Source organism: Anabrus simplex, chromosome 6 (genome assembly GCF_040414725.1).
Source record: "Anabrus simplex isolate iqAnaSimp1 chromosome 6, ASM4041472v1, whole genome shotgun sequence".
Lineage (NCBI taxonomy): Eukaryota > Metazoa > Arthropoda > Insecta > Orthoptera > Tettigoniidae > Anabrus > Anabrus simplex.
Genome location: NC_090270.1, coordinates 276,259,350 through 276,274,208, shown reverse-complemented (window position 1 = coordinate 276,274,208; position 14,859 = coordinate 276,259,350). Strand labels below are relative to the sequence as shown.

General features: G+C 37.5%; 1 protein-coding gene across 1 annotated transcript in view; it reads left to right on the top strand.

Annotated features, from left to right (window-relative positions):
* LOC136875978 (juvenile hormone esterase) overlaps positions 1-14,252 on the top strand; it is a 113,647-nt gene extending 99,395 nt beyond the window's left edge. The window contains exons 9-10 of the mRNA XM_067149593.2: positions 1,430-1,562; positions 13,997-14,252. Of these exons, the coding sequence (XP_067005694.2) occupies positions 1,430-1,562; positions 13,997-14,183 (320 nt within the window). The 3' untranslated portion in view covers positions 14,184-14,252. The remainder of the gene's footprint in view (positions 1-1,429; positions 1,563-13,996) is intronic.
* The last annotated feature ends 607 nt before the right edge of the window (positions 14,253-14,859 follow it).

The following is a 14,859-nucleotide window of genomic DNA, read 5'->3' as shown; positions in this document are numbered from 1 at the left end:
CATTAAACCTGAAGCGACTTATGCTTGTGCAACACTATTTAAATTGAACACCAAAGCAACAACTGATACACTGCAAAAGGTTGACAGAAGGATACTCAGAACAATCATTAATAAAAAACATCAGGTGGATGGACAATGGAGATTATTGCCTAATGCAGTGGTTTATAGGGAAAGTGAATCTGTAATAGATACGATGGGAAAAAGAAGAATTGCCTTCTTCTGCCATCTTTCTAGATTAAATGATAATAGGATAATAAAACAACTATTTAATTACTTTTGGAAAAGTAAAACAAAAAATAATTGGTTTAAAGAAGTTCAGAATGATTTAGAAGAGCTGAATATTACAATGAAGCAAATTGAAAATAGAGAAGAAAAAAGGATTCTCAAGAACAAACAAATAAGATTGTCATTAAAAACTGTACAACACAAACAATATGTCATATCTGATGAAGAAAGAGCAGCCAGGTCAGCCAGAATGAAGAGGTTTTGGGAAAGGAAGAAGATGATGCAAGCTAAATCTTCAGTTAATTCTTTGTTAACATAAATGTATTTGGGTTTGATTTAAGTGCTCCAATGTGGGCGTAAACTATGTAAATAAATAACTCTCACTAACACCAAATCTAAAGTGAAGTTTAGGGGTGAAATATCAGAGTCATCTGAAATTGAAACTGGATTACAGCAGGGAGATGGGCTCTCACCACTATTATTTAGTTGTGCTCTAGAAATGGTAATGAGGGAATGGTTTAGGAAATGTCCCCCAAAAATAAAGATTGGCCAAAAAAACAAAACAAACTGCCTGAGTTTCGCTGACGATTTAGCATTACTAGCAGCTGACATAAAAGAAGCAAAAACCCAGATATCAGAACTTCAAAATATTACGAATAAAATTGGCCTGAAAATATCATTTGAAAAAAACAGAAATTCAACTAATGTCATTCATGCATCTAAATTGGACAGCTCACGGTGCTTCTCAAATCTGACTGTGGAACCAAATTTGTACTCCGTTTGTATGTCCCTCCTCCCTCAACCACCTAGTAGCGTACTGGAGGATATACGTCACACGTTGATACACAAATTTATGAAATCCATTAGTAACTTCCTATCATATAGAGGTTTCAAACTCCTGCCAAATTTTCTGCCCTGCACCCTTACCAGTGGACCGAACTACAAGATGTCACCATGTCAAAAACATTTTTTTCTGCACATAGGTTCCATTGCACAGTTAATTTTTCTGTAAGCTGCCATGAAATACCACCAGATACTAACAGACACACACACTGCATGCCTTTGTTTCAGAGTAATAAATTAGGGACACTTGTACTTTTTACCTTACCAATGCATATTAGTTCAAAATCAAGATGTGACCCTAGAGGATGATAAGCTGAAGAGAAATTTAAGGTTCAGGTAACTCAAAATATTTCTTCTTCAGGTGTTGTCCATCACGATGATCTAATCTACTTGTTCCACAATTCAGCACTCCATCCATTCATTACACCAAGAGATGCAGAATATCAAACAATGAAGAAGCTGACCAAGATATGGGCTGACTTTGCCAGAGGAGGGTAAGTAATCCATCTTACAAGTAATATTCTAGCCTAGTGCACTGAATCTATACATATTACAAAAAGAAATTCCTGGTAAATGTTTGCCTGTATTTATGTGGGCTAATTTGAAGAAGTAATAAACAGATTTTGGTGTAGTATTCATTGTTGTAGAGAATATTTATCAAAGAATATTTAAGTGCATGAAATATTAATCTGTGACAAAATAGAGCCAAGTAAGGATGATTTTAGTGAAGGAAGACAAAGTAAAATGGCCATCCGAGTGTGTTCTTGGCTGACACTACCTAAATCATTAATGATACAAGGGTCGAGACATAAGTCATGGCAACTTTTTTTTTTTTTTTTTTTTTTTTTTTTTTTTCACGAACAAGAGACAACACGGAATATCTAAGATATGCATTTGGAAATATAGGGCATGTACTTATGCATAGAGTCTGAAGACAAATTCTGACTTCAGAGATTCTCGTAGGAAAGTGACAGAACACAGGTCATTGGTAAACATTGTTTTATTATGGTATCGACAGAAAATACACAAGACTACATACAAAGGACAGGTCTCCATTGGTTACAGACCTTCGAAATAATCACCCAAGGTTTCCACTGTGCATTGCCAGCGGTGGGGCAGGCACTGAATACCATTCGCTGCATGTGTATTGCTAACGTGTGACACCTCTCTCCGAAATGCTGTTACCGTATGATGTCCTCTTTGTTAGCAAACCGTTGTCCACATAGTGGCTTCTTGACTTGGGGGATTAGATCATAGTCACATACCTAATGCTTCCCGCAGCTCTGCATGGCATTGGTGTGCATTTCTGCCGTGGCAAACTGCTATCTATATATTTAACCCTCGAAGTGGCGGTCATTTATCCTGTAATGGCAGCGATATTTTATCGGTGTTGTAGACTCTTAGTATAAATTGTGTTAAAAATCTTTGACATATTATACATACATAAACAGCACACCCTTTTATCCTCAAAAGTACAAGGAATAAGATGATGATGATACTAAAGCTGTTATTTATCATCCACAAAGTGTAAGACCAAAAATATGTTGAATTTGTTTATATTATTTATTTTTGCAAACGTTTTGCTATATATAATATGTTTATATTTAGGTAAATTTAAAAAATGACATATACAAAAGAAGCACCAGTTCATAGTAAGTAGGTGCTTACCAGTATACAGTTTATATACTGTTCTTAGCTGGAAAAATTATACAGCAATGTATACAACAATTGTATGCTACCACTTGTACATTTCACTCAGAGTCACTTGGGTGGGTCTTTCTTTTAACTCCATGATTGTGAGGTCTCCAGAAGTGCACTAGTTTATAACACCCCTGGTGAATACCACCATTATATCCTCGACACCAGAATGTAAACTTCTTCTCCTTCTTCTTTACTTTCAAGCACACAACACATAGGCGATTGTTATTCTGTGGCAATTTTTCGAGAGCACGAGAGGGGCCTCCTGCATGACCTGTTGGCCTCACAACTGGAATTGGGAACTGTTCATTTAGCAATTCTCTAACTATAGTGATCATGAAGTCTCATCTTGCTAAAGGCTTATCAGTGTTCTTTATGTACAGGACGTATGTGTCAAATAATGTCATATCTAGAAGATTTGAAAAAAAAACTGCTTCCAGTACCTTCTAGTGGGTCTGGAACAAGTGGCATGGAAAATGCACTTACTTTCTACACCTCCCATGAAGTTATTGTACTTATGAATCATTAGTGGTTTCAACCCCTCATTTCCCTCAGTGTAACAACCCGTTGTGAGACAAACTGGTTTCCTTGTTTTCGTCTCTTTATAAGCAACCAGTAGAACGTCACCTTGCCCTAGAGTAAACGATTTGCCTTGGTTCAAGTTTTGTACCTAAAACAATCTGAGACAGTACCTTTGTAGATTTATTCACTGTTCCTGTGAGGAAATGATTCAGTATTGCTGAGATGAGTGCATATCAACACTTCAGATTGATATCAGAAGGAAAACTGGCGACTAAATATAGCTGGCTCAGCTGAGACATTTGTGTGGCCGGCCGCTGAGTATGTAGCAGCTAGCACAAGACAGTGGAATTATGACGCTACTTTGGCAACGATTTACACTAGATTAGTGTAAGATGTTATTATACAAACTATTTCATGATTATGGCCGAACATTTCTCCTTCAGTTGATTCGTAATTAGCACATTTCGATGAATAATAATAAGATTATCGAAATAAAATAAAGAGCAAGTCAAAACGCCTGATATCAGGCATTGCCACTGGGCAAGTGCATAAAACGCCTGATATCAGGCGCTTGCCACTTGGAGGGTTAAAAAAATTATGCAAATTAAAGTCAGTCAGTCCGGCCATTCTATCTGGTCGATTTCCTTCATTTTCTTTTTTAACTGAAAGGTATTCATGCACAGATTTGTCATCATGTACTACAAATCACTTAACTTTCACCTTCCTCAAATTATTTGATTTTTCCCATTTTTTGTCTCATTGAAGCAATCATATCTTTGCTTCTAATTGAGGTATGTAGTTCGTTTTGGTCTAAGAACCCTCAGTGGATCAAGCTCTTTCATTTCAGCCCTTAACTATTCAAATTGATTGATTCTGAGGAAAGTTATGAGTGCACATTCCATTTGATATCTCATTTCTTAAACATTTTCTCTCATTGAAGCAATCATATCTTTCGTTCTAATTGAGGTACGCAGTTCGTTTTGGTCTAAAAACACTCAGTGGATCAAGCGGTTTCTTTTGAGGTAATAACTACTTAAATTGGTAAATCTGAGAAAAGTTATGAGTGCATTTGTCTCCATGACGAAGATTTTTGAAGGACTTTTTAACAGTTCGATGCGTAGTGTTGTTCCAAGGAAAGTTTAATTCAATTTCTTTGTGTGATGTATTTTCAAGTCTTTTGTTGATATAATATTACATTCTATTACCACAGCAGATCATGTGCTTTATTTCATTAACTCGAAACTTTGCAAATACATCCGTGAGGATAATAACGAACAACACCATACTTTGTACATTGCGGACGGAGCCAGCGGGAAACTGCTAGTTTTAATATATGATCATTGCTCCTGCTTGTTGACTTCCATTTTGTGATGCTCTTACTCACACACTGAACTTGAGGGCATGCTTAGACCCACAATGTTGTTTACATACACCATCTAGTGGCATCATACGCAAGTACATACCATACGTTTCCAAATGGATATCATAGATTTTCCGTGTTGTCTGCTGTTCGCGAGGAAAAAAAAATAGTTGCCATGACTTATGACTCGACCTCCGTATATTCCGAGTATGTGTGGAAATATTGTGGAGCATAAAGGACTCTATAGAAAAGTCTGGGATGGTATATACTTATTTGTAAACTGTAGCCCTCAAAAAGAGATATTATGTTATATTATGCAATAAAAGCAGGAACTTTAAATTTAGAAACTACCTAGGTATATGTTGAGATTCATCCTGCAATCATAGCTAAAATGGATTGTTTATTCACTCCAACAGTCTTATTAGATAAAAATACCTTTTACAGTACACAATTGAGGTGAATTGGTTTAGTGAAAGCACAGGAAAGATGTACTATCACATGGGGAGTAAGAACCAAGCTAACAGGCAGGTGGTCAGGAAAACCTTGAAAAATCAACAAGGAAATTTTATAAAGCTTATCACCATAAATTCAAAGTTATTCCCATGCAAAGCCAAGATGTCTGCTAGTAAAGTTATAAAACAGTCTTTTAATATTGTGATGGCGATATTCTGAAATTTAATTTACTGCTTCGAACACCATTAACAGTCATATTACAAACAGTAGTGATGATTGTTGTTTCAAGGAGATGAGAAACTCAATAAGAAAAGGAAGGGCTATGAAAAGTGTGCAAATAGACTCCCTAGGCTTTGTAAACTTAATAGCATCGAGATGGGAAGGAAACAAGAGTATTTCACAGATACTGTTTTTGCTAATAGTTCCAGACAGATCTTATGACAATGATGGGATTGGGCAGGGTTAGAACTGGGAAAGTTGCAACCCCAGCATTTTCCTGGTACAAAAATGGGAAATTAGGGCTCCCGACAAGGTGGTTAGAACACTCCATCTATAGAATGCAAGCTCACAGCTATGCGACTCATACTGCACTGCCAACTTGCTCGGTTTTGTCAAGAGATCTCGGATAGGAAACATAATAGTGAGTGGCCAGATCCAGATAACAGAAAGCACTGTCACGTTCATCTCGAGATGTCGTGGGCACCAACCCGCTTCAAAATTTCAGTGCCCCTGGGTGAAAACAATAGTGTATCATCAAAAAGTTATCAAATAAAAACACTTTTCCTCTGGATCAGGTATATTATGAATTTACCGAGATATGGTATTTCAAAAGAAGAGAACATTCGATGCATGTATGCCATTAAAGGCCTCCACTTTCCAAGGTGGCTACTGCCCAATCAGATGGCATGCAGGTATTGGATTATTACATGTCAAATGGTCAGTTAACGAATTCTTCAGTATTAGTACTAGATTTCATTACCAGTCCACATTGCTTCACATGCCAAGCAGTTCCTCAGTTAACCTCAAAGGGCTGAGTGAGTAGTATTCTACACCTCACACCAGGATTAAATAAACAGTCATGATGGAAATTGAATCTGCGTTCTCTGGGTAAGAAGTAGATATGCTATCCTTACACCACAAGACTGGGTTTTCAATACATATTTATTTATTTTTTTGCTATTTGTTTTACGTCGCACCGACACAGATAGGTCTTATGGCAATGATGGAACAGGAAAGGCCTAGGAATGGGAAGGAAGCAGCCGTGGCCTTAATTAAGGTACAGCCCCAGCATTTCCCTGGTGTGAAAATGGGAAACCATGGAATACCATCTTCAGGTCTGCCGACAGCAGGGTTCAAACCCACTATCTCCTGGATGCGAGCACACAGCTGGGCACTCCTAACTGCATGGCCAACTTGCCCGGTAATACATATATTATTAAAATAAAGAGCAACTACATAATATTTTATGTCAAGTGAGTCATCATTAATCTGTTGCAAACTACTGCATATTCAGTGCAGTGTAAGGCTGGTGTTCAATGAATATCTCTAAAAGTAGTCAAACATTGTGATAGGTAAGAAGAAAATTTATACCAAATTTTATTGTTTGAAGAGAAGTGCAGTGATGCATAATCAGCATCTTCAAGACTAAAGTGATATCAGTATTTAAAAAAAAAAAAAAAAATCTAAGAAGAGGGCTGATATATGATTAAAAAGGTACTGTACATGCAGATTTTCTCCTTTTGGGGTGTACCTAAAATGAGCTGTGCTACGTTGGGACAAGGACACACATTTATCACTTTAGCAATCCTTATAACATACTCCACCGTTACCCTTTTGTCATTTTTAGCTATAAAGTGAACGTATTTTTTACTGTGTATATATACCAATCATAGTGTTTACAGTGCACTAAGTCTTCTGGTATGGGCTAGAGCAATTTTGTTACTTTCATTGATCTGTCTCTGTCTTATCCTTGGCTTTGACAAAATGAAACTGACTGAGGTATGAGCGATGCTAGTAATGCCATTCCTTACGCAGCCAGTCCCTGCTATGAATGGTGTGAAAATATCGCTCATAGGGTCAGTTGGTGCATGCATTTCAGTGGGCTTGGCAGACTGATATGTAATAGCAACTTCTGGCTCGGTGAGGAAAGCAACGGGAAACTACCTCACTCCTCATTTCCCTAGTACGCCTCTTCAGTGATGCCTAGGCCATCTATGACAGCTCATGGCAGAACTGTTGAGGATCCAACCAGCCTTCGGGCTGATGACTAAACATACATACATACATACATACCAATATCCATGTGACAATTTTTATAAGGTCTGTTATTCATGTGTCGACTGCTGATGTCCCGGCAGGGATGAAACCTGTATTGATTTTAATGTAGTCTATCAGTAAAGACTCATATTGCATTGTAAAGGTGGAAAGCGTGATAAGGATTGCTAAAGTGATACTTATGACAATACGGGCTTAGCACAAAGAAATTTAGTTTATGTAATGACATGAATTTACTTCCTCAGGATAGTAACTCATGGGTGACGGACGTGCGTAAGACCGGCTCCTCAGTTTAAGTGAATTAGAAGGTGTTATTCTAAAGGGAGCTATATAATAAGTGGTACACGAGTGTGTGATACAGTGTAGAGTCAAACCAGCAAGTATCAGTCATTGTAACAATCAGTTCACCAATATTAAGTAGTGATTTCTCAGGCAATATGGGCAGCAGCAAGTGCAACATCAGTGACCCGAGCAGTAGTGCCAACCCTATTGAAGAGGCAGTCACCAGGATACTAAACGAAACCATCAGCTCTGGTAAGTTCCTTGAAAAGATAGTAGCCGCCATATCGGAGCGTGTGACAGAACTCATCATAGAGGAATTAGAAAAATCTCTCCAGTTCAATTCTGAAATTGTGGCAGAATTGAACGCAAAACTCTAAAGCAGGGATAAAGTAATCCGCAAGATGAGGGAAGACTTTGCTGCAAGATGTGACTCACTGGAACAATACAGTAGAAGAGCTAGCACTAGAACACACTGAAAATACGGACGAACTTGCAGTAAATGTTTTTAAGGAGATAGGTGTGAATGTGAATTTGCAAGACATTGATAGGAGTCACTGAGTCGGACCTAAATCTCCAGGGAAACTTCGGCCAATATCGAACAAGGCAGGAAGTGTTTCGCAATAAGCGTAAATTGAAAGGTACCCCAGTAACTATTCGCGAGGATCTAACCTTCACCAGATTGTCAATTCTTAAGGCTGCTATTCTCCGTTTTAATCAGAGTAATTGTTGGACCTTGAGTGGAGACATCATTATTAAGAAACCAGATGGCAATAAAATTAGAATTAACCGGCTGAGTGACATTCCTAAGGACAGTGACATCAGCTAAATGTAACAATTCACTGAATTGAGTGCACCGAACTGAGTGTTTATATTCCTAGATTAGTCCGGATTTATTTCTCTCAAGATAGTTCAATTTTATATTAGAATAGTCTAGTGAATTATCATTTATTTTTGTTTGGCTTAGTTAAAATTTCTTTTTGCAACTATTTATCTATATATTTTACTAAATAATTGCATTTACTTTCTTATTTCCTTATGATTAATTTAATAACTTTCAATTTTAAATACTTTAAATTTTTATTTTATTAATTTAGACACAACACCCTTAATTTAGTCGCACTTGAAAATAATAGATAATTCTAGGCACAGTTTGATTATATTCCTTCACCCCACTACTTCAATTAATGTTAAATTCCTCCTAGCCCTTTGTGTTTATCTGTACATTTTGTTAACTCTCAAGAGTTACAAGTGACAAAACAAATTCCTCTGACGTCACTAGTCAATTTCAACAGCTACTTTATGTCACCTCAGACCAGCTACCCTCTCCCGTCCTTCTGCTGTCCCCACTCCCCTCACCCTCTAGCGCAAACCTTGACCAAACTACCGCTAGTATCCTCAAGAATTTCATTTTGCAACATCCCAGAGCCCTACACATCTGTCATATAAACACAAAGTATATTAGCAGCCAACCGAATGGACAAGATTGTAGAAATATTCACTCCACCTGTTTTCCATGTCCTGCTAGTGTCTGAGTCATGGTTAACAGATAATAGCCAGTCTTCTTTGTGTCATCTTGAAGGCTACTCTTCTGAGAAATGACTGCACTCACAAACGGGGTGTAGGGGTATGTGGCTATTTCCTAACCAGCCTCAAACCTAAGTTGTTGGGTCATTCACCAGGCAGGTATGAGAGGAAACCAGAATATATGTTTGTAGAAATAACAACAAATGGGATTAAAGCCCTTGTAGGAGTAGTTTACAAACCTTCGAATACAGGTCACTTAGAAGATTTTGAAGCTGACTTAACTAAACTACTGCCAGACTACCCTCACACAATAATTATGGGAGACTTCAATACGGACTTAACTGACACAACTTCTTCCGAATCCACACGACTCAAAACATTGTTTCAAGCCTATAATATGGAAATCTTGCCTCACTCTTCGACTCACCATACATCTCATTCACACACACTATTAGATCTTATAGTTACTAGCAACTCAGACAGAGTTCTCAATGTTGGTCAAACCTTTGTACCTGGTACATCTGCACACGACGCAATATACATCTCGTATAACCTCCGGCCACCGAAACTCTCCCAGAAATTTATCTCCTATCGACCACTGAAAAATATAAATAAAGACAGACTCTTAGAGGACGCAGGCAAAATACCGTGGCATGACATAACGAACAATAACAATCTAGACGACTAAGTTGACTTCTTTAATAGCAAAGTAACGGAACTATGTGACAAGCATGCCCCAAAGCGGCAAGCGAGAATATCGAAAGCACCCTCCCCGTGGTTAAATGACGAAATTAGACAACTAATGAGACAAAGAGATTGCACTCACAGACAGTACAAAAATGACCCTACCGTACAAAACTTTGACGAATACAGGAAGTTACGAAATAAGACAACACAACAAATATGAAATGCTAAACTGCAACACGCTTACAGTTTAATTATGCCTGACAGTAGAACATCGACGACATTTTGGAAATCTATTAATGAGCTTGGACTTATGAAGAACAAGAACAGAGAAGAAATTACAGTACCTCTCGAGACTCTTAACGAGTACTCTACTGCTATTTGCTCCGCAGTAAGGTTCTGACGACAAACTGAGACTTATGAATTATTACGGTACACACCCTACCCCTGACAGAGAGAAATTCTGTTTCAGTCACGTAATGCCCCTCCAAGTCAGAAAAGCAGTCCTCAGAATAAGCACGAAAGCGAAAGGAACTGATGACATTGGGACTGACATGGTCAAACTAATTGTTGATTGTATATTACCAACCTTAAATCATATAATCAATTTCTCTCTTCTATACTCCACATATACAACGCTCTGGAAGAGGGCTATAGTGCTACCTCTTCCAAAAAGTCAAACACCTTCGAACGAGGGAGACTATCGTCCAATCTGTATTTTATCAGCTTTATCTAAAATCTTAGAATATGTAGTCCATACACAAATGTCTGAGTACCTTCGAACGCACAATCTCCTTAATCCTCTCCAGTCTGGTTTCCGACAAGGACATAGTACAACTACAGTCTTACTTAAAGTGACTGAGGATGTTAGACAAGCAATAGACAGAGGACGATTCACAGTTCTGGTACTACTAGATTACAGCAAAAGCTTTCGACAGCGTAGACATTGACATTTTACTTGTAAAACTGAAGGCTCTACATTTTTCTCAGAATATGATTGCTTGGATGCATTCTTATCTTCACGGACATCAACAATGTGTGAAAGGTAATAATGGAATCGTCTCCTTGTAGCGCCACGTGAACAGAGTAGTCCCTCAAGGCTCTGTACTTGGTCCTCTTCTTTTCACACTCTTTGTGAAGGACATATCGTCGAATTTAAAACACTGCAACTACCATATGTACGCTGACGATCTTCAACTCTACACAGACTCTACAGCACGAGACCTTCAGGAAAATACCAACTTATTAAACATTGACTTACAGGCTGTTAGTGATTGGTCTGCTGCGCACGGCCTGAAATTGAACCCTACAAAGTTGCAAGTAATTCTTCTTGGCCATCAAAGTCAAATAACAAGTATAACTAAATGTCCGTTGCCAAGAGTAATCCTTCAGGATGTTCCAATTCCTTTTGTATCACCAGTAAAGAATCTCGGTGTTATCATGGACGAACGCATGACTTGGTCTTCACATGTCTTACATATCTGTCAAAAACTTTACTCAGCTTTACATTCTTTATATAAATATAAACATATATTTCCAATAAAGCTTAAAAAGAAATTAATTGAAGCTCTTGTAATGCCACATTTTGACTATTGTGATGTTGTTTTCAATGACATCAGACCGCAATTTTCCCTAACGCTACACCGTGCTCAAAATGCATGTGTGAGATATATTTGCAATTTAAGAAAATATGACCATGTGTCACCATCTTTCCTAAAATTAGAGTGGTCATGACTCCATGTTCGTCGTAACCATCACACTTTGCCTCTCCTCTATCGAGTTCTTACTAAATGCATGTGTGAGATATATTTGCAGTTTAAGAAAATATGACCATGTGTCACCATCTTTCCTAAAATTAGAGTGGTCATGACTCCATGTTCGTTGTAACCATCACACTTTGCCTCTCCTCCATCGAGTTCTTACTACATCTTCCCCATCTTACCTTTCTTCGTCTTTCCATTACTTCTCAAATGTTCATGACAGACATACAAGGGCTCAAACATCCAACCTGCTCATCATCCCTCACCATCGAACTGCCACATATAACAGCTCATTCTCAGTGTTTGCCGCATGAGAATGGAATCATTTACCGGACAATGTCAGAGGAATAGCAACTACAGTGTCATTTAAAAGAGCGTTAAGAGGTACAGCAGGATGCGACTGACCTATGCATTTCTGTCCTTTCAGTGATCGTGCTACTATATTATTATTATTATTATTATTATTATTATTATTGCTGTTGTATGTCTCACTGTGGTGGAATTTTATTTCAGTTATATTTTGATTGTGTTTAAATTGTGTCTTGTAGTATTAATTATGGTAGTATTACTTATGACTTTAATGTACACTAATAGGTTTAGTGTAAGAGAAGGTCCAATGGCCTTAACTATGCCAATAAAGACATTTATCTAGTATACTAAGTGAAACTGAATTAGTTTACAGCAAAGCTGATACAAAGAGCTCACAGTTGTGATCAATGTTATTCTGTAAGAAAATGTCAACTCTCAGACGAAGTAACTTCGGTCTCTTTTCAGACAGACTTTTGCTGTATAGAAGCAAGAGCTAGGAGATTAGGCATATCTTATTCACAAGTTAGAAGTAACAGACAAGAAAGTAACATGAGAGATTGCTGGTATGAACAAGTGAATAATGGCAGGAGGGTACTCGATATGAAAAGATAAATGCTAAGTCAGGAATAAACACAACGCATAAGCCGGGTTCGTTGGTGAGATCATGTGAGGCAAATGGAGGAGTATAGGTTAATTAGGAGAATAGTGAATTCGGCCAAGGTGGGTAAGAGAAGCAGAGGATCACAGTGACAATGCTTAAAGGTGTGGTACTGAAAGAGGCCACAGAGCTGGTTGCAATTAGAGGATTGTATAGGTGCTTAATTAACTAACAGAAGCGTGCAGACTGATTGCTAATAGGTATAATAGTCTGAAGTGAAGATGTATGTATTACCGGTATGTGATAAATATTCGACCTTGACTACATATTTGACCAAGATTAGGGTTCCAGATGCAAATAGATACAAAAGAGGACAAAACTATTTTAAAAGGAGGACAATGCTGAAAAAGGAGGACTAAAAAATCCTCCATTGAGAATCTGAATTTAGACGTATGTATTCAAATTTTTACATACATAAACAAAATTTATCCATTTCTGTATTATACAGTAAATTCTTACAAAAATTAAACAATGAAACAAATTACATGCCTTGCTGGTATTTTTCTGAAGATTCAGATGCCTTTAGAAGTTTTGGCATATCTAACATATACACACGTACATTTCTTTAGATTATAGACTACTGAACCATTAAGATGATGTTTACATATTCTAGTACGAATGGTTCCTAGTATCAGTCCATTGTGCTGAAATCAGTGAAAGTACTCTTTCTACATTTGCAGTTTGCCCTGGTATAGGAAAAAAAGTATTTTGCAAACTTTTATAACTCTAAACTACAATCAAATTTGTCCATTTCTGACTACAAGGTAACTTGTTTTGTTCAGTACCATTATTACTCTCATTCAAGAATTGTTTGAAATTACAGAACTGATCAAAAGATATCACATCATCAATTTGAAAGCCAAAAACAGAATATATTCTTCAACATCACAATAATCAATGTTCCTTTGAACTCCATCCATTTAAAACAAGCTACCTTCAAATCCAGACGATCTCTGGTCGCTTGTCACACTGTCAGCTGTCACACATTATTATAACAGTGTTGTGACAGGGTATTGCTGAGAGAGAAGCATACAGTATACAGAATGGTAAATAGCATCTATGATCATAATACAAGGCATGAATATAATAATCATATGTACTGTATATCCATAATCACATTTCTGTATATCGATACGACATCGACGATGCCGTCGCGTAATAAAAAAATACTTGTAAAAACAAACTAGTAAAACAAATTACCCCAGAATAAGCAGATTCACTAAAAAAAAGGGAGGACATTTCAGTTGTTAAATAATCCTCCCAGACTCCAGAAAATGGTCAAAAAAAAGAGGACATGTCCAGATAAAAGAGGACATCTGGTCACCCTAACCAAGATAAAATTCACCCCATTTTCATATTTTTCTTGTGTTTGAATAAACTTACTGCATGAACCTTTCCATGCAGGGACCCAACACCAGAAGCTTCTCCTCTCCTTAATAATGTGAAATGGGAGCCCTTCACTGAGAAGAACCTGAAATATCTGGACATCGGCTCAGCACTGGACATGAAGCGAGGACTCTATCAAGACAGAATTGCGGTCTGGGAAAAACTCTTTCTAATCCCTGGTCCTGCTGCTGTGAAGAATGAATAAACATGAAATTATCTATTATGCACTTTGTATTTCACAAACCACAAGCATTATGACAAATAAAGAGACAAATTATACCTTTCTCAATTTTGATAAAATGTCTTTACTGTTCTTATCTAGGAGAATATTGAAATAATATTCATGTTATTGCATTGCCATCTTCTGAAATACCAATAATTTACAATAAGACATGATATAGGCTTTTGGGCTTATGCCATGTCAAGAAAATAAGGTGAAGTTCTTTACGTTTTGCGTTTACGTTCTGCGTCTTCAGAAGAAAATCTCGACTGTTCACAAGGAAGACTTCTCCAAGAATGAGGTTTGAATAGAGACGTTAATAATGGAAGTGGAAGTGCTACGTTCATCACCAGATGGCTCACCACATGCGGAGCTGCACTAGCATTCGAAGCAGAAGCTGACGGAACCATCAGAATCAGTCTGAGAGGGAGTCACATAACATAACAGTTGTACACACATATGAAAGTATGACATTGACACAAGCCTGGAATGAAACATCTGGTGATGAGGAACGTATGAATTTGGAAAACGCCGAAACGAAATAACAATAGTGAAGGGACAGGGAGGGGAACTACCTATGTAAATCCTTAATGGCTGGCAACCACATATTACTTAATGGATAGCCAGTGTCCGTGTTGAAATTGTTAGAATTTCCACGTAT